Genomic DNA, 19,421 nt, shown 5'->3' on the forward strand with positions numbered 1-19,421 from the left:
CCCCCTTCTATTGCATCTATAAAGTCATGTCTGCAGCTTTTTGTACTTTTCTTTCTTTTCATTTTTTCTCTTCTCTTTCTTTCTGCTTCATAGCTAAAACCAATTTCAATTACAAGTGGTTAGAGTTATTTCATTCGCCTAAAAGTGTGTAATGATGCCTTCATCTATTCATTAGTCAATTATTTACACTTTAATTTACTTGTTAAGGATAAAAGTAAATTAATTATTATTAGTTCCAATACACCTGGTATTTTCAAATGATTTAAAAATAAAAAATAATTTAAATACACGTTTTTTCTTTGATGTTTTAAAATATTTTTTAAAGGTAAAATTAGGACGGAACTTTATTTTTCCAAAACATACAATGTATCAAAAGTGATGATCGATAATGTTATCTCAAAGTATTTGGAATACTATGATTTCATTAATTATTGATGGGGAAAACAATAACAAACAATATACCAGAGAATGCAGCGGATATAATTTCCCCTAACTTGCAAGAATCTATGAGGAGCAATAATCAAAGAGCAGCAATAATAAACCACCAAAAGCACAAATAAAGGCACCAAGATTTTTAACGTGGAAAACCCCTCAAATCAAGGGTAAAAACCACGAGTCGTCCAGACCAAAGAAATAGCTTCACTATGATCAACAAGAGTACAAAAGAGTCTTAATCAATAGCACAAATTAGTGTCAACACCCAACCAAATAACAAAGCAACAAAGCTTTCAAATAGAGAAGAACAAGAGAGGAAAACCTCTACAAATCACTGCTGCAGTGCGAAATTAATATCTCCCAACTCAGACCTCGTATCAAAGATCCGACCGGTCAGAATGAAGAGCAATGAGTTCCGAACCTGCTGTAAAAATTTCAGCCCGATCCAACGGTGAACGAATCCGCAGCGCCGAATTTACTGCGACAGCTCTATGAAAAACGTGAACAGAATTTTCCCTCTACCTCTCCCTCTATGTGTTAGGGCTTTCAGTGTATTCTGACTCTATTGTTCTGCCTCTCTCTTTATTTTATAGCCTCCTCTCCACTAGGTTTAAGTGAGACATGGGCTTCTCAAATTTTGGGCCTTTTCTCCACATAGGAAGGGAGCCCAATACCCAACAAATCTCCCCCTCACAACTATGTGGAGATAACCGCCAAACCGGCGATCTCACAACAAACTTCAAACTTTCCTCTTGGCAATGCTTTAGTCATCATATCAGCACCATTATCATCTGTATGAACCTTTTTCAACTCCAACAACTTAGCATCCAAAGCATCACGTATCCAATGATACCTCACATCAATATGTTTGGATCTAGAATGAAAAGTTGGATTCTTACCAAGATGGATAGCACTTTGGCTATCAACAAACAATGAATAGTTATCTTGCCTAAAACCAAGCTCCTGCAAGAATTTCTTCAACCATAACACCTCCTTGCATACTTCAGTAATAGCAATGAACTCTGCTTCTGTAGTAGACAACGCTACACACCTTTGTAGTCTTGATTGCCAAGCCACAGCTCCCCCTGCAAACTTTATCAAATAGCCCGAAGTGGACTTTCTGGAATCAATATCCCCAGCCAAATCTGAGTCTGAGTAACCCATCAAAGTAGGTTTATCACCTCCAAAACAAAGCTTCATATCAACTGTACCATGAAGATACCTCAAAATCCATTTCACAGCATTCCAATGCTCTCTACCTGGGTTTGACAAAAATCGACTAACTGTACCAACAGCATGTGCAATATCTGGTCTTGTACACACCATCGCATACATCAAACTGCCCACCGCAGATGCATAAGGAACTCTACTCATATTGGTCTTCTCAACTTCATTTGAAGGACTCTGTTTAACACTCAGTTTAAAATGAGTAGCAAGAGGAGTACTCACAGCTTTAGCATTTTCCATCTGGAATCTCTGCAACACCTTCCTAATGTATTGCTCTTGTGATAGATAAATCTTCTTTTCTCTCCTATCACGTGAGATATGTATGCCAAGAATCCTTTTAGCAGCTCCCAAGTCTTTCATGGCAAAAGACTCGCCAAGTGTCTTCTTTAACCTGTCAATTTTGGAAATATCTTTTCCAACAATAAGCATGTCATCAACATATAATAACAGGATAATAAAGTCATCATTAGAAAAACTTTTAACAAAGACACAATGATCAGAAGTAGTCTTCATGTAACCCTGCTCACACATAAAAGACTCAAACTTCTTATACCACTGCCTTGGAGCCTGCTTCAAACCGTATAGACTCTTCCTTAGTCTACACACATATTCTTCCTTGCCTTTAACAAGAAAACCATCAGGTTGCTTCATGTATATCTCTTCCTCCAAATTACCATGAAGGAAAGCTGTCTTCACATCCATCTGCTCAACCTCCAAATCAAGAGTAGCAGCTAAACTTAGCACAGTTCTGATGGATGACATTTTCACCACAGGTGAGAAAATCTCATTGAAATCAACACCCTTTTTCTGTCTGAAACCTTTCACCACTAATCTGGCCTTGTACCTTGGAAGTGTAGAATTTGAATCTTGTTTCACCCTGAAAATCCACCTAGTTTCCAATGCCCTTTTGCCCTTAGGCAATTTCACCAAGTCGTAAGTGTGATTATCATGCAAAGATTTCATCTCATCTTGCATTGCATCCAGCCACTGTTTCTTCTCTTCACTATCCAAAGCCTCTTCAAAACACTCAGGTTCTCCACCGTCAGTCAAGGTTATGTACTCATCACAGGAATACCTTGTAGAAGGTTGTTTTTGTCTATTAGACCTCCTGAGTTGGACTTGAGGTGATTCAGGTATATCACCAAGATCGTCATCATCATCATGTTCCTCTTGAGCATCATCAATTGGAACCTCTACTCCACTTCCAAACTGTCGATCATCAACATCACCATGTTGCTCATTGTCTTGAGCTTCCGTTTCAACATTCTCCAAATTGTGAGTGGGCAACCTCATCGGATTACCATCAGTGAGATTACTGTCTTTCTCGGGTGTGGTCTTCTTCACCTTATCAATGTCTTCAATGGTCTGATCTTCCATGAATTGTACATCACGGCTTCTAACAAGCTTCTTCTCAACAGGATCATAAAACCTGTAGCCAAATTCATCCTCACCATAGCCAATAAAGATACATTGCCTTGTCTTTTTATCTAACTTGGATCTTTCATCCTTAGGAACATGAACAAATGCCCTGCAACCAAAGACACGCAAATGATCATATCTAACATTCTTACCAAACCAAATTTTGTCTGGCACCTCAATATTCAAAGCAACTGCGGGACTGAGATTAATAACATGCACAGCTGCAAGCAATGCCTCTCCCCAAAAGTGCTTAGGCAACTTTGCTTCTGAAAGCATACATGTAACCCTTTCAACCAAGGTCCTGTTCATCCTCTCCGCTAGACCATTCAACTGAGGAGTTTTAGGAGGAGTCTTCTCGTGTCTAATACCATGCTGCCTGCAATAAACATCAAAAGGTCCACGGTACTCACCACCATTATCACTACGGATGCATTTCAGCTTCTTGCCTGATTGCCTCTCAACCATAGCATGAAATTCCTTGAACTTTTCAAGTACTTGACCTTTCCGCTGAAGAGCATAGACCCATAGCTTCCTGGAACAATCATCAATAAAAGTAACAAAGTAAACTGCACCACTAAATGACTTTACCTTTAATGGGCCACAAACGTCAGAATGCACCAATTCAAGTAATTCTGACTTCCTTGAGGGTGGATGCTTCTTAAAAGATACTCTGGTTTGTTTACCAGCCATGCAATGAGAACATTTCTCCAATTCTGCATTTCTCAATCCCATAAGCACATCCTTTTTAGCTAAGCAGTTAAGCCCTTTCTCACTTATATGACCAAGCCTCCGGTGCCACAAAGATGCCTCCATATACATAGCATTCACACTGTCTTTAGCAACCAAAGCTTTAGTCCAATACAATTTAGATTGTTTCTCCCCTCTGGCCATAACCAAGTTACCTTTAGTGAGCTTCCATTTACTAGAACCAAAGTGATTGTCATAACCACAATCATCAAGCAACTGCACAGAGATTAAATTAAAACGGACATCCGGAGCATGTTTGACTCCTTTAAGCAACAACTGCACTCCCATGTTGGTTTGCAGGCAAACATCACCAACACCAATCACTTTAGACTCACCATCATTACCCATCTTCAACACTCCAAAATCACCAGAAGTGTAAGATGTGAAGAACTCCTTCCTAGGTGTAACATGCAGTGTAGCACCACTATCAATAATCCACATGCTCTCATCAGATACAAGATTAACGGACTCAAAGTCACGAAGAAGAACAAGATCACCATCTGTAGCAGTAGTGACACGATCATCATCATCATGATCATTCTCTCTCTGTTTGCCCTTCTTGTCTTTGTTCTCCTTTTTCCACTTAAAACAGTATTTCTGAATGTGTCCAGTTTTATGACAAAAATGGCACTCTAAATTCTTGTATCTTGACTTGGACTTGCTCCTACTCTTCTCTCTACCACCTTTATGTTCCTTTTTCTGACTTCTCCCCCTAGCTTCTGTAACAAGCATCTCAGACTGAGATGAAGAACCATGTGCCTTCCTTCTCATCTCTTCATTAAGAGCACCGCTCTTTGCCATCTGAAAAGAAACAACACCATTCGAGGCAGAGTTCGTAATTGAAACCCGAAATACCTCCCAAGACTCTGGTAGAGTATTAAGCAACCATAATCCCATAACTTCGTCATCAAACTTTATGCTCATTCCTGACAATTGATCTAGGAGCCCTTGAAACTCATTTAAGTGATCAGAAATAGAAGAATTCTCCATGTACCTCAAATTCATCAAGCAATTTAACAAATACAATTTATTATTGCCCGACTTAGAAGCATACAAAGACTCAATCTTCTCCCACAAAGCTCTGGCATGTGTCTCATTAGCAATATGATTATAAACATTATCTTCAACATATTGCCGAATAAAACCACATACCTGTTGGTGCTCAAAGTCCCATTCTTCTTCAGACATAGAATCTGGCTTCTGTGTAGCAAAGACCGGAAGATGCAATTTCTTGACAAATAATAAATCTTTCATCTTGCCCTTCCACAAATGATAATTTGTACCATTCAAAGTAATCATCTTTGCATTTGCCTCCATCATTCAAGCAAGTAAATATAGCCCAACCAAGAGCTCTGATACCACTCTGATGGGGAAAACAATAACAAACAATATACCAGAGAATGCAGCGGATATAATTTCCCCTAACTTGCAAGAATCTATGAGGAGCAATAATCAAAGAGCAGCAATAATAAACCACCAAAAGCACAAATAAAGGCACCAAGATTTTTAACGTGGAAAACCCCTCAAATCAAGGGTAAAAACCACGAGTCGTCCAGACCAAAGAAATAGCTTCACTATGATCAACAAGAGTACAAAAGAGTCTTAATCAATAGCACAAATTAGTGCCAACACCCAACCAAATAACAAAGCAACAAAGCTTTCAAATAGAGAAGAACAAGAGAGGAAAACCTCTACAAATCACTGCTGCAGTGCGAAATTAATATCTCCCAACTCAGACCTCGTATCAAAGATCCGACCGGTCAGAATGAAGAGCAATGAGTTCCGAACCTGCTGTAAAAATTTCAGCCCGATCCAACGGTGAACGAATCCGCAGCGCCGAATTTACTGCGACAGCTCTATGAAAAACGTGAACAGAATTTTCCCTCTACCTCTCCCTCTATGTGTTAGGGCTTTCAGTGTATTCTGACTCTATTGTTCTGCCTCTCTCTTTATTTTATAGCCTCCTCTCCACTAGGTTTAAGTGAGACATGGGCTTCTCAAATTTTGGGCCTTTTCTCCACATAGGAAGGGAGCCCAATACCCAACAATTATCCTATAGAAAAAGTTATATACATAAAATTTTATACGAACGCTCCAACAAAGAAATGAGTCAGAAGTTTCCAATTTAAAAGGGAAATAAACAGTATTTCCACAGCAACTTTTTATAATTTCATTTGATGTAAATTGGGCCAAAAAAGTCATCTAATTTGGTCTGAGGACAGACATGCAAAATTCACCACACATACTAATATAGATTTGGTTACTCCCAACAAAAGTCATAGAAAATTACTTGAAAATGTTTAGTAACTTAATTATTCCTTTTCCTTGTGCATATACCACCCCAATCATTCACAATTTGCAGAGCAACTATGTTATTGATCTTTCTCTCAGATTTTACCCAAACATAAAAAAAAAAAATGTGGTGTTTGCATCTTTCTCTTTTTGTCACATGACTTCTGAAAGGTCAAATTCTCCTTATTTTTAAGTAAATGAAATAAGCAGAAAGTATAAATAAACCGAGTCAATGGGTTTGGTTGTTCTGTAATGAGTCAAAACATCCATTACTCATAAAAAAGTAGCTTATATGTGCACCAATCTCGCCAAGACTTATTATTATGTAAGAAAACTGATTTTTTTTTTCAAGTAATAATAATGAAACCTAATAAATTGTTGGACTTTACAGCAGTGTGCAGAAGAAAAAGGTGAGGAACAAAAGTGATACTTCAAAGGTAGATAGAGGTGTCAAGGCCCTACATTGCCTTAGCTAAGTTGTGAAAACAACTGGGATTGACCCCACCTTAATTTTTTTTTTATGAATTATCTATTTGTTGATTTAGCTCCATTTATTGAATAAGAACAATTTCACTTTTAAAAATTACATGAACTTTATAAACAACTAAATAAGAGATAACATTGAACCAAATAAACACAATTTGTTTATCAACATTTTCAAGCTTCCACTATTAACATAATGTTATTATTTAAAAAACGAGTTAGTCTAGGTCTATAGTTAAGACGAGTCAGACTTTACACACGAGACAAGTCAACTTAGATCCACAATTAAGATGAGTCGACACAGAATGATAGTCTAAAGCTAAAACGGTCCGGTTCAAATTGACAGTTAAGACGGATCGACTCGGTCGATGACCCTACGATTAATTATATTTTAAAAATTAAAATTACACAGATGAAAGAAAAAAATGAATAAATCATACACTTTTATAATTGAAAGAGTAGAATTTTTATTTTGCTTTTGTTTGAGCATGATGAATGCTGTAATGTCAAATTTATTTGTCAAACATCTATATATAGCTGTCTCCATTTGACCATTTATATCTCCATTCACTAACTCTTCAACTGCATCATTTTTATTTTATTTTTTGTCAAAACCATTTTGATGAATCCACTTTGTGTTCCCACTGAAAAATAAAATTGACCACCAATCACTCATCTAATTAAGAAGGCTTATGTCTCTAAAATTTGGTGCAAGTCGCACTACAACATTGGAATGTCACGTTCACATACTTTAATTTTCTTATCTTTTCAAGGACTTTCCTTTACACGGTATTCTACAACATTTAACTTTGTTTATTTTTGTAAATGTATGTTTTTTACAACAAATAGGTCATTTGTTTTTAGAAGAATAGTAACAAAAGGTGAGAATGTTATCCAAATAAAATAGTTAGAATATAAAAAAATGAAGTTATTCTAATCCAAACAAAGTAACATTTTACGGGAAAAATATTGAGTAAAACGAGCAAAGTCATGAATGAAATATGAGACTTTATCTTTCAGTAATACCTGACGATTAAACTTAGAGATTTTTAAATTATATTTTTGAACCATTTGAATTTGATTTTATAGGGGAAAGTAAAAATGTGGCTCCCTCTCTTTATTCCTAGTATTAGAAAAATTATTTTTCACCTCCATGATTTCTTTCTACATTCAAAAATATGAAAATTCGGACTTTATTCTTCTGGTTTAAAGTTTTTTTTTGTTTTTTACGGATTTTGGAATTTAAAGATCAAAAGTGTCTTTTAATCTGAAAAAACTTTATTTTTCATCAAATTATATAATTTGAAAGGTATTTTTAACTTTGAAATTATATAACCATCTTTTACTTTTAGGTTACACAATTTTATCGTTCTTTTATGAAAGAAAAAAAAAAAACTTCTATATTGTGTAACATGATAAACATTTTGGATTGCACAAGAAAACTTTTTCTTTTTTACTTTTATATTACAGAATTTAGAAGTTCTTCTTTTCATAAAATTATACAATCTAAAAGTTATTTTTTGTATACAAAATTTTAAAATTACACAATCAAAATTTTTTGTTGCATAAAAAAAATTAGATTGCACAGTTCATATGTTATTTTGATATAAAGAATTTTTAAATTATGTAATTCTATTCTGAATTACACAATTTAAAAATTATCTTTTACCTAAAAAAATTTTCGAATTGTGAAATTTGAAGTTCACTCTTAGATTACATAATCCAAAAATAATTTTTGAGTATAAGTAGTTGGATACAAACTGGTCGTGTATTAGTAGACGATATATACAAAGGTTCACGATGCATTGTCATTAAAAATCAAGATATTGAAATTTGACTTTTCAATCGATTAAAATTCTTTCAAACACAACCAATATTTATACCAACTCCTTTTACCTATAGGAATACATCTTGGATCTATCGATTGTGTTATGGTCAAAGTCCTATTCAAGGTCACTTGGTGGAATTAGAAGAAGGTGTAGGTATTATTGCGGACCGGGTTCCATCAGGATTCAGTGTATTATGTTTAACAATTATATATAAGTACAGAAAATATGACAGGTGATAAGAAAACACGAAAAAGACCAACAATATTTTTCCAGGCAATTGCTTATTGTACCCATCAATTTCTTTCTACACCCCATAATTTTATTTTAATCCATCTATGCCCTTATGAGATCGAGACACTGACTTCGTTAGATTAGGTGTGTAGTGGTGTGGGTTATCCGGAAGCTATCTGATGGGTGCAAGAAGAAATTTGAGTGAGTGTATGAAGTGCTTGCCCACTTTCCATTTGTCTTTTTGGGCCATATTGCAGTTTATGGGTTACGAAAGTAGTCAACAGTGATCCACTCTCTTTATTATATTTATATTGCCTGTTACTGAACCTGCACTAAATTAAAAAGTGAAGTTTTCAATCTCAATTTGCGAAATATTTATCAATTCATCTAAATAATAATAATAATAATATATGGTTTGACTGCACTTCTTAGATTTTAAAAAAGAATGAAAAAGGAAATAAAACTTACTTCTTATGTTTTATATTCTGTTCATGTAATTAATTAATTTAAATTTCAAGTTAACATGATTTTATTATAACAAGAGGACTTATATTAATTTGTTATTATATTTAGTACAAATTTTAATCTCATCATATTTTTCAAAATGTGTTGAATTAGCTGTTATATCCTTCCAACAGTTAAAACACAATAATAGCAAATGTTGTAGTTTTCAAGAATAGAAAATATCTATGACTCACCGAATATTGAATATTCTACTTTAAAAAAAAAAAACTTCAATTATCTCTTTAATATATTTTCAAGAAAATACTTGAATTTATACATTGCATCAGAAAAAAAAGTTAATAATCATTTTTAAACATTTGAAAATAGAATCTCACAATCTAAATACAAGGTAGTTCGTGTAAAATAAAATCATAACAAAATCACCTGATAAAAATAAAATTACAGATTAAATAGTAACATTTTCAATTAATACTTTCAATTATATAATCAAAAACATATTAGTAGATTATACACGTTTCTTTTCAATCGAGGTATATATAAAAATTATTTATAATCAACAATTTATTTAAATTATCGAAACTGATATATCTCTAGAATATAAAACAGGGAGGATAAAATTAAACGTTATCTATATTATTTCTATATTATTACTTGATCGGTATCACAAATACTTTCAAAATCAAGGGTTAAAAAGAAAAAAAAAAAACTTAAACTTGTGCTGTTATCCAAATTTTCGGTGTTTATTAAGGGACCAAATGGTTTATATCGGAGTAATAACAAAAAGTCAGAAACTGAGTTTTAGACCATACCTTCCACAACGTGAACAAACTCTCTCACCTACCACCAACTCTCATTCTTCCGATTCATGGTATAAAAAAAACAACCAAAGACTTCCCCTGTCATCTTTGTCCCAATTATTGTTTCTCATGACAGGTTCTTCATCATAGTTGACTCCAACCCAACCCAGTTTTCATCGAACTTTGCTGATAAATGGAAAACCAGCACCAATCATCAAAGACTTCTGAATTAGATGCTCCTCTCCATTTAATTGGATTCGAGATTCAAGATTTGTCTCCACAAAGGGTATCTGGGCATCTCACTGTTACACAAAAGTGCTGCCAGGTTTTTCTCTCTTTTCCTGCAAACCACCACAACAACACACGCACACACAGACATAAATACTTTGGTCTGGTTTTTTTTGTTTGTCTTTAATAAAGATGGGAACTTGTTGGTCTAATTTTGCACGCGGTGAAGCCCTTCAAGGTGTTGCACGGAGGGGTGTCAGCATTGATGGCAGAGGCTCTTGCGAGCATAGGTGCCCACATGGCTTCTGGTTACCAGAGAGTGGCTGGGATTCAGCTCAGCATCAACCATTTGAAAAGTGCTGTGCTTGGTGACTTGGTCTATGCAGAAGCTACCCCTGTAAATGTTGGCAAAACCATTCAGGTTTTTCAATTTCTTCTTTCTCTTTTTCTTGCTTAATCCACAACCATGTCTTACTCTACTACAGATCCAATCAAAATACAAGAAAATAAACTATCTCAGATCACAACCCAGGGGTGTTCTTGTTGTGTCGTTAAAATAAATATGCACGTGTTGTTGACCCAAAGAGTAAAGTCAGTGGGGACACTATGGGTCCATAGGAAATAGTGAACTTGGTATATGAAATTGTAATTTTTATTTCTCCATTAATAGAAGCTTTGATTTCAAAGATTTCTTTTTTTAAATTAGCATCTGTGACAGAGTCACAACTGAACTACCATTTTATTATTTGGCACAAGATAGGTTCGATTATTATTTAGAATCTGGCTTTAGGAACGGATTGGAACTAATAACCCTGTAAGTATATTTTAGGATCTGCTTTTAAGATCATTCACTGTCTTTTTCCATTGTAAGTTCTTAAATAGGTTGGTGGTAGTGGGTTTTGTCTTAATAATGGTTTTGGGAATTTCACCATGTGAGGATGTTGGAGATGGGAATGTCAAAATTGACATTTTGTTCAGGAGGCTGCTGATAGTATTATTGAGGGATATAAATGTCTTTTCAATGTTTAGAATTACATAATTAAATTATGATGGCAAACACAGACTTAAAAAAGTTCATACAGTTAAAAGGGTAATTTTGATAGTCAATTATTTTTACGAATTCAAATTCAAATACGAGTCTAAGTTTTAAATTCGAGTCTAAGTTTTAAATTAAGTAAAAATAAAAAAATTAAATATTATATAAAAATGAAAACTTATTATTTTAAAATTTTGGATTAAAAATTGTGTCAATTTCTTATGTGTAGATTGAACATATGTTTTATTAGTGTTGTATATATGTAGCGATGATCTTTCAATAATAGTAATCCCTAACTTTCATATTGATAATTGAGATTAGTTTGTTTCCCATCTGAACTAAATTTTTGAAGAAATCAGGTATGGGAGGTTAGAATCTGGAAGCTTGATCCTTCAAACAAAGAAAAGAGATCTCTGATATCATCATCAAGGGTTACTCTACTATCCAACATGCCTGTCCCCGACAATGCAAAAGGTGCAGGAGAAACACTAAGGAAGCATGCTAGACTGTGAATATTCCTGCTGTATAATTTACTTATGCATAACCAAAACTTTTCTTCTTTTCTGAAATACAACGAGGAAAGGATTGTTGAGGGTCTAAAAAAAGCATCACTAGTGCTTCAAAATATAAACCATTCTAATAATTTGTTGCTTGAATGGAATGTCAATTTCTTGTAATTATAAAATGGATCGATATACGCATGGAAAAATCTACCACTACAAAGCAAAACCACCCATAAAAATCATCATTACATTACTTTTGAGAGAGTTATTATAAAAGTCAACAAATTTATGATATACCTAACAGTGTTACATCACTAATTCTGGTACATACATTACCTACTTTTTTTAATGTATTTTTAAAATAAGATCTATTAAACAGAAAAGTTTTTAAATATGGAGGGTGGCCCAATTTAATTTTGATAGATGTTACATAAATGTCGATAAATTGTAAACAGTGTCAGACAAAATCGACATATCACTGTTCTCTGCACAATCAGTCTTAAAACCAAAGATACCTCAGTGAACAAATGATAGATATAGCACTGTTCTCTGCCCAAACCTAAATTTACATTTGAAAACCCATCAACACTGCCAAATCTAAAATTTAAAAGCAGAACAAAAGGTAGCGACTCCACAATAAAAGATCAGCACGACCAATAAATGGACCTGGATAGTTATGCACAAAAACTAGTCTTCTGAAAACAGAATATATTAATTGAAGCTTAAGAATAAAATAAAGGAAATAAGAAACTTTACACGACAACAAAGAAGAATCTGAAATCCTAAAACTCACTCTGTGTTACAGAACAGACTGGCTGAAATACTTCTGTCTGATAAAATGTTCTGGAAGTTGTAACTTGAATGTCACTGCTCCAACTATGTGCTCTGATAAAACTCACCAAGTAGGAGAATAATTTTTTGCTACATTTTGATGTCTTTTATCTTCTTCTATCATCTGTAATAATCTCCTTAAGAACAAAAAAACCCTAAATATCTTCTTAGCTTCCTTATAAGAACCAAACACATTTAACATGTTGTTACATGTGGAACACTAATGTGTTAAGCAAGTTCTGACGACATATCTTGTATATCACCAATCTTTGATGTGTTACATATTATAGCATCGGATTTAGATACAGTCAGAGCGAAAATAACTCTGCACATATATAACAGAAACTTTCCTTATAAAAATGTCACAGTAGAACCCCTAAAACTGAATTATGTAACTTACTAGTTTAATTCATACGTAATGTGACTAAATTCTTATTTTCTTACTTTTCCCTTCTTTCCAACTAAATAGATAATCATTTAAATTTTTCATATTTTTTTCTCCTTTTTAGTCTAATCTCACTTTGCATTTTTCTTTTCTCTTTCATTTCCTCAATTTCTTTCACACCATCCAAATCATAAAAAAAAAATGTATCTTTCGATATTTAGCTTAAATGAGGAATCTATTCTGAACTGATTCTAAATCCATGTAAATAAAAATAGTATCACTTATTTAGATTATTTTTTCATAAATATTTTTGAAAAAAGAAAAACGTACATGATTCTAAATTAGCTTACATATAAATTAGTTAACTTTTCAAAAACCTTTTTCAGATTTTTCTCTTATTTTCTGCGTCTGTGACAAAAAAAAAATCCATATTATGCATCCAATTGTATGTTACCTTTCTTTCTTTCACCTTTCTTGTAATAACTTGTCTATTATGGTTAAAAGCCAAGGGACTAAAAAACCAGATAGCTTTGATTCTTCTACGGAAAACTTTATGAGAAATTGGTTTATGTCACAGTGTCTTTTCTAAGTTTCTTCTTAATTCACTTCATATTTATTATACTTTTCTTTGCTATGTTTAATTCATGGATTTTAAGCTCATGCAAAGCATTCCATGAGAGTTTTTTAGGGCTGACGATGATTACAATTTTCCAATGTACTTTTTCTTTCTACAGGGTATAGATTCTGATATCGATGATAACATTATGCAGAAGGAAGAAGTGAAAGAACATATTAAACTAACTCATTTATTAATATATAAATGAAACAAATCAGCAGAAGCGATTTTCCATAATTTTTACAAATTCAATGAAATCTATTCTTCCATCTTGATTTGTATCAAAGACTCTGATCATCTTGTGGCAGTTCTCAAGTTCTTCTGCTTCTTTCAATCCCAAAATGCACAGAACTCTCTGCAACTCTTTGGCATCGATAAACCCATCTTTGTTCTCATCAAAAACATCAAAAGCATGTTTCACCTCTTCCAAACTTGGCTCCTGCTCCTCAAACAGTTCAGAAAGCTCCTTGGAACCATACTTCTCTTGAAGTTCCTCACTTTCCGAGCTGCAAAACAATCCCAGTTTTGCCATCACCGTTTTGACCTCATCCCTCTCAAGATAATTCTCACCATCTATGCTTCTCTCTGACTCATTCTCTCGGTGGCTAAACTCAGGCTTTGATACCTGCTCCTCTTCCCTCACCTTTGAGTAACGAGAGTGAAGTTGGCACAGAAGGAAAAACCAAAAACTAAAGAAAAAACTCTGGATTTTGTAGAAACATGTATAGCACAAGGAAAGTTCTACCAAACCAAACGAGGGAGAAGTTGAGTTGCCATCATTCTGAGATGCCCCCCCTTCTGAAATAACAAAGTCAATTCTTCCTAGAGTCATGGCTGCAGATATGTGCAAGAATAGATGAAGAAGTAGCAGAATTGTGTGATCCCTTGTGCCTGAAATTGTTATTGTTAAGTTGTTAGAACTTGGTTAGCCTACAAAGACAAGAAATGTTGCTGTGGATGTTGTTTAAGGTTGTATTGATGGTCTTTATAAATATTGGAACTTTGAAGCAGCCTGAATAGTCAGCCCTGAAAGCTGAAGGAAGGTGCTTCACAAGTTCATCAGGAATTTGAAAGAAAGTGCTACCATGTCACTATGGTTATTTCTTGACAGCATCATGGGAAATTTCCTGTTATGTGTGTGGATTTTTTCTTAGGTTGATGTGGTCTTAGAAAGAAAGGTATATGTCAGGCTGGCCTGCTTTGTCTATGTCTTCTTCTCATTTCATTATGTATAAAATAATTTTCTGCTAGACTTTCTGGCAGGTTTTTTGGTCAAAGCTAAAAAATATGCAAAAAGACAAGTTTCAGTAGTTTCCAAGAACTGAGTGAACACTAATTGCCTACCATCATGCTATGCATCACATTTCCACTTCTCAGATATTAATAATTGGATGTTAAAAACATATATATTACATTAATGTCATTTATTTCTTTTCATGAATTTAATTATGGTTATTTTCAATGTAAATTTTTTTTTACAATCAATTCAAAATACAAGTTTCTTATGAAAAATCAACTTGTTTAACAAATATGATCATTTATTATTGAAGTAATTAATTAATTTCTAATTGTAGGTTTTGAACAAGTCCAGATTCTTTATTAACTTTGAATGTTGTTATTTGCTGAACATTAAAATTAGACTGTTGTTAATTTAAATATTATGAAAACACGAAAAAAAAAATTCAGCAAAAATCTAAATTTGTTTTGAACGGTGCAGTGTGAATCTAACATTTGAGTTAATATCTTAAGTCTTGCAAATTCCCTACGTCCACTTATTTGTAGACATCAACTTAGTTACGTCACTACATTTATAAACATATTTGTGTCTTTTGCATTGCTTAAAGGTTGGGTCGTTTTAGAGTAAATTTGTGTTGAATGTTCTTGTAATCTTCTCATCTATTTACTATTCCATAACATAACTCTTCCAAGTTTACTATTTTTATGGTCTTTCTGGTTATTGGGCCCACTTGTTGGACCATTTATTTTTTATTAGTAGAATCAATTTGGTAAGATGGTGAGAAAGTTGTGAACTCGAATATTAAAATATGCGCCTACATGTGTAGTTTCTCCACTATAAATCACAATTTTGGTTTTCACAGTATTTTCTAGGAAATAAACGAAAAATTCAATGTGAAACAATGAATTGGTTGCTTCTCATATAGTAAATTAGTAAAATAAATTCCCGGGAAATTTAATATATAAATATTCTTACCGGGAAATTGTGTAATTCTTCAGTTATCACCGATTTTCCTTGTTCAAGTGGGGTTGCATACGATTATCCTAGCTCAAATAATGCTTCAAGTGGGATTGCAGAAGATTTTCCAGATTCAATGTTCAAGTAAAACATGAGTATATAAATAAATAAGGAATCAATGTGTATTTGGACCCTAAACATCATAATTATGGTCAATAAATATATCCAAATTATGCAGATACTAAATAAATATTGTTTTTACCAGAAATTTGCCGATTGATTCGAAATGGTTGGACTTGTTGTCGTTGATTTGTATCCAAACTCCTTTTATTTATGAGTAAAAATATGATAAAATGATGAATTCTTATAATAGCATGTATATTTAAAGGTTTTTAGACGTATGAATAACAACAAATAAGATAAAATTAAAATATAACAACAAATACCAGATATAATAACTGATTTCAGTTTATTATAATCTGGATTTTGTTTATATTATTTAGGGATACACGATGTCATACTTATTGGATCCTTTTAGGCATGACAATACTAATATATTTTTGGTGTGATAGATACAGATATTATTATAAAATTTTTTGTTACAAATAAATTTATAAAAATATATTGGTATATATACAAAACAAAATAAAATAAATAAATAAATATATAACGATGAATGATAGGATATAGAAATTCCCAAATTAATTATCAGGTTTGTTGAACCAACCCTCTGGATTTAGAGTCCATAGACCATAAGTGAGAGGTAGAGTCAATACCATAATTATAGAATAATTGGTGTTAATTTTTCCATATAAAATTGATGGTTTGTTCAACTATTATTTTCCACAATTAAAGTGAGATGACATTTCTTCAAAGGAAAGTTTATAAAAATTTGGGATCTTGATTAAAATTTGGTTAACTTTAGCTTTGAAATCTTCTTTGATGAAAATAATAATCACTGCTTAATTTTGTTTCATAAAGTATATAAGAGTTTATTTAGAAAATAGCAAAAAAATCTTAATTGATTGATGATGGTAATAAGTGTTTTGTTTTCATACTTGTATAACTTATTTTATGAATTTAAATAACAAAAGAAGATTATCCCGTAAATATTTAATCAACCATTAGCTTTATATAATGAATTTAATTTATAAAAATAAATAAACACTAATTTTCAATTTATTTTTCATGTATTTTAAAATTGTTTAGATCGGTACAAAAATTAATAATCACTTTATTAAATATGTATAGTAAGCATTTAATCCTAAATAATGTTTTGAAAGATTTTATAATTATCATGAATCTCGTCATATATTTTTGTGTTGTTCACACAAAAGAAGACATTCTTTATCCGTATAGACAGATACTTAATGGCAAAAAATGTTATATTTTAAATATATAGTGATAGACAATGCTAGAGTGATATTGAAAAAAGCACCACAAAAGATTAAAAAAATATGAATAATATATATTATAAACTCAATCTAACTCTTTGAATGGACTACATAAGTCAACTTGTGAAGTCAATTTTGTTTTGTCATCTATTGCTTCTTTTATTTTAATTGTAAAATATTTGAGATACATGTAATATTTTTACTTTTAAATAATTATATTATTTATTTTATTTTAATTTAATTTTAAAAATTAAGAACTTAAAAAAATTAAATACTTCACCTTTTATTTTTGTATTTAAAGAAATGTTTTGTAATCTGTTCGAATACAATCTAAACATTAAAAAGAAAATCAAATATATTTTTTAAAATTATTATGATAAAGTAAAAAAATAAAAAATAGTTTGAAAAATAAAATGGCAAATATTATATATATATATATATATATATATATATATTAAAATGATTATTATTTAAGGGAGGATACGAAGAAAATAAAAAGAAACAAAATAATATAAAATAAAATTAATTAAAATTGAATGTTATCAGGATTAAAAGAAATAAAATAAAATTTGAATCTCCCGCATTAGTCTTTATCCTACTCATTTATTTCTTTAATTTTATCATATTCAATGATTTATTTTTATTTAATTTATATTTGATCCTGCTCATTAATTTGTAATTTTTTTATTATTTAATTTATCTTACCTTATCGATTGATATTATTAATTTACGAGTATGCATTTAATTTATCTCTATTAATTTATAATTATGTTATTTAATTTATTTTTGCACCAAATTATTTTATTAAATTTATGACTATGTTATTTAATTTATTTTCAGTAACTGTGGATATTAATTTATATATTCTTTTATTTTATTTATATGTGATATGTTGGTCTATATCTAATTATTTGTGTGGATATTAATTTATATATCTTTTTATTTTATTTATATGTGATATATTGATTCATATCTAATTATTTGTTTTTTTTTTATTTTGTATTATTTTAAACATTATTATCTTATAATTCAGTTAAAAAATATAATAACAAAAGTAAAAGAAAATATTTTTCAATGAACTTGCATAAAAGAAAGTTGCTTACATATTTTATTATTATTAATTTTATACTTTTTATGTTTGAATAATGCATGGATTATTGATAGACAAAAATACGACATATCTTGATAGTCACAATGATATGTGATCTTTTAAACTATCTAAGGGTATGTTACTTGATAGAGAGTTTTAGGTTTTATTGGAGTGAGTTAATACTAGACTAAGGTATGAGTGTTTATATTAAGAAATTCACACCGGTATATTACAAAATAAAAGACATGAATTATTGTAGGGTTTAAGAAAATTTTTAATAAGTAGGTTAATATTTGAATATTTATAATATCGATTTGGATTATATTCATACACTAAAAATTATACTATTATGTTCAACAGTTTTAAGATTAAGTTATGAGTGTACATATTTTTTATTTTGTATGAATCTAACAATGTTTTGTATTCTTGAGAAAAAAATAATATATATATATATATATATATATATATATATATATATAACAATATATAAAGAGAATTCTCTATTTTGTGTTTATATTTTAAAATACCAATTTTATCTTTTAAAATATAATTATTTATTAAGTTTTTAAAAATTGACGGTTACTTTTACAAATATTTTTATAAAATCGTCTATTTCTGCTCTCTCTCTTTTTTCTCTATTTATTAATGATTATTCTTTTATCTTTTCTAATATATTTCACTTTATTTTTAATAAACATAATTTTATTTTATATATTAACTTAATAACATTACATTATCATCACATATTAATATAATATCACGTATATTTAAAAATTGCGTACACACATGCGCGACAACGCTACGCGCCTGTGTGTACGCTAGTATATATATATATATATATATATATATATATATATATATATATATATAAATTTTGCACTCATGTTCTCAATTAATAATAAATATTTAACTATGTAATCATTTTTACAAATAGTAAGAAATAGAATATATATATATATATATATATATATATATATATATATATATATATATCCAATAAAATTAAATTTAATGGCATTGTTGTAGGTTAAATCATAATCCCCATTGTCATTTTATAAGTTAAGTTTATTAAAAATAATATTTAAGACTTACAAAAATTCTATTTATTTTCATTTTATTGTTATATGCACATGTTGATATCCTTAAATGAGCTATTTTCATTGAGATGTTAAGTCATGAAGAACTTATTATTAGTATTCTTAAACAATATTAAATATAC

At 31.1% G+C, this 19,421-nt stretch overlaps 2 protein-coding genes across 2 annotated transcripts; one reads left to right on the forward strand and one right to left on the reverse strand.

Moving 5' to 3' along the window:
- Positions 1-9,919: 9,919 nt before the first annotated feature.
- Positions 9,920-11,874, forward strand: LOC114183635 (1,4-dihydroxy-2-naphthoyl-CoA thioesterase 1-like). Its single transcript, XM_028070716.2, has 3 exons — positions 9,920-10,250; positions 10,383-10,574; positions 11,549-11,874. Exons 1-3 carry the CDS (start codon positions 10,119-10,121, stop codon positions 11,699-11,701), a joined length of 477 nt encoding a protein of 158 aa, XP_027926517.1. The 5' UTR covers positions 9,920-10,118; the 3' UTR covers positions 11,702-11,874.
- A 1,824-nt stretch (positions 11,875-13,698) lies between these two features.
- LOC114183364 (putative calcium-binding protein CML46) lies at positions 13,699-14,724 on the reverse strand. The gene has a single exon (XM_028070374.2). It carries the CDS (start codon positions 14,354-14,356, stop codon positions 13,739-13,741), a length of 618 nt encoding a protein of 205 aa, XP_027926175.1. The 5' UTR covers positions 14,357-14,724; the 3' UTR covers positions 13,699-13,738.
- Positions 14,725-19,421: the final 4,697 nt, after the last annotated feature.

This window comes from Vigna unguiculata, chromosome 5 (genome assembly GCF_037176805.1).
Source record: "Vigna unguiculata cultivar grain cowpea cultivar isolate G323 ecotype 2 chromosome 5, ASM3717680v1, whole genome shotgun sequence".
Classification (NCBI taxonomy): domain Eukaryota; kingdom Viridiplantae; phylum Streptophyta; class Magnoliopsida; order Fabales; family Fabaceae; genus Vigna; species Vigna unguiculata.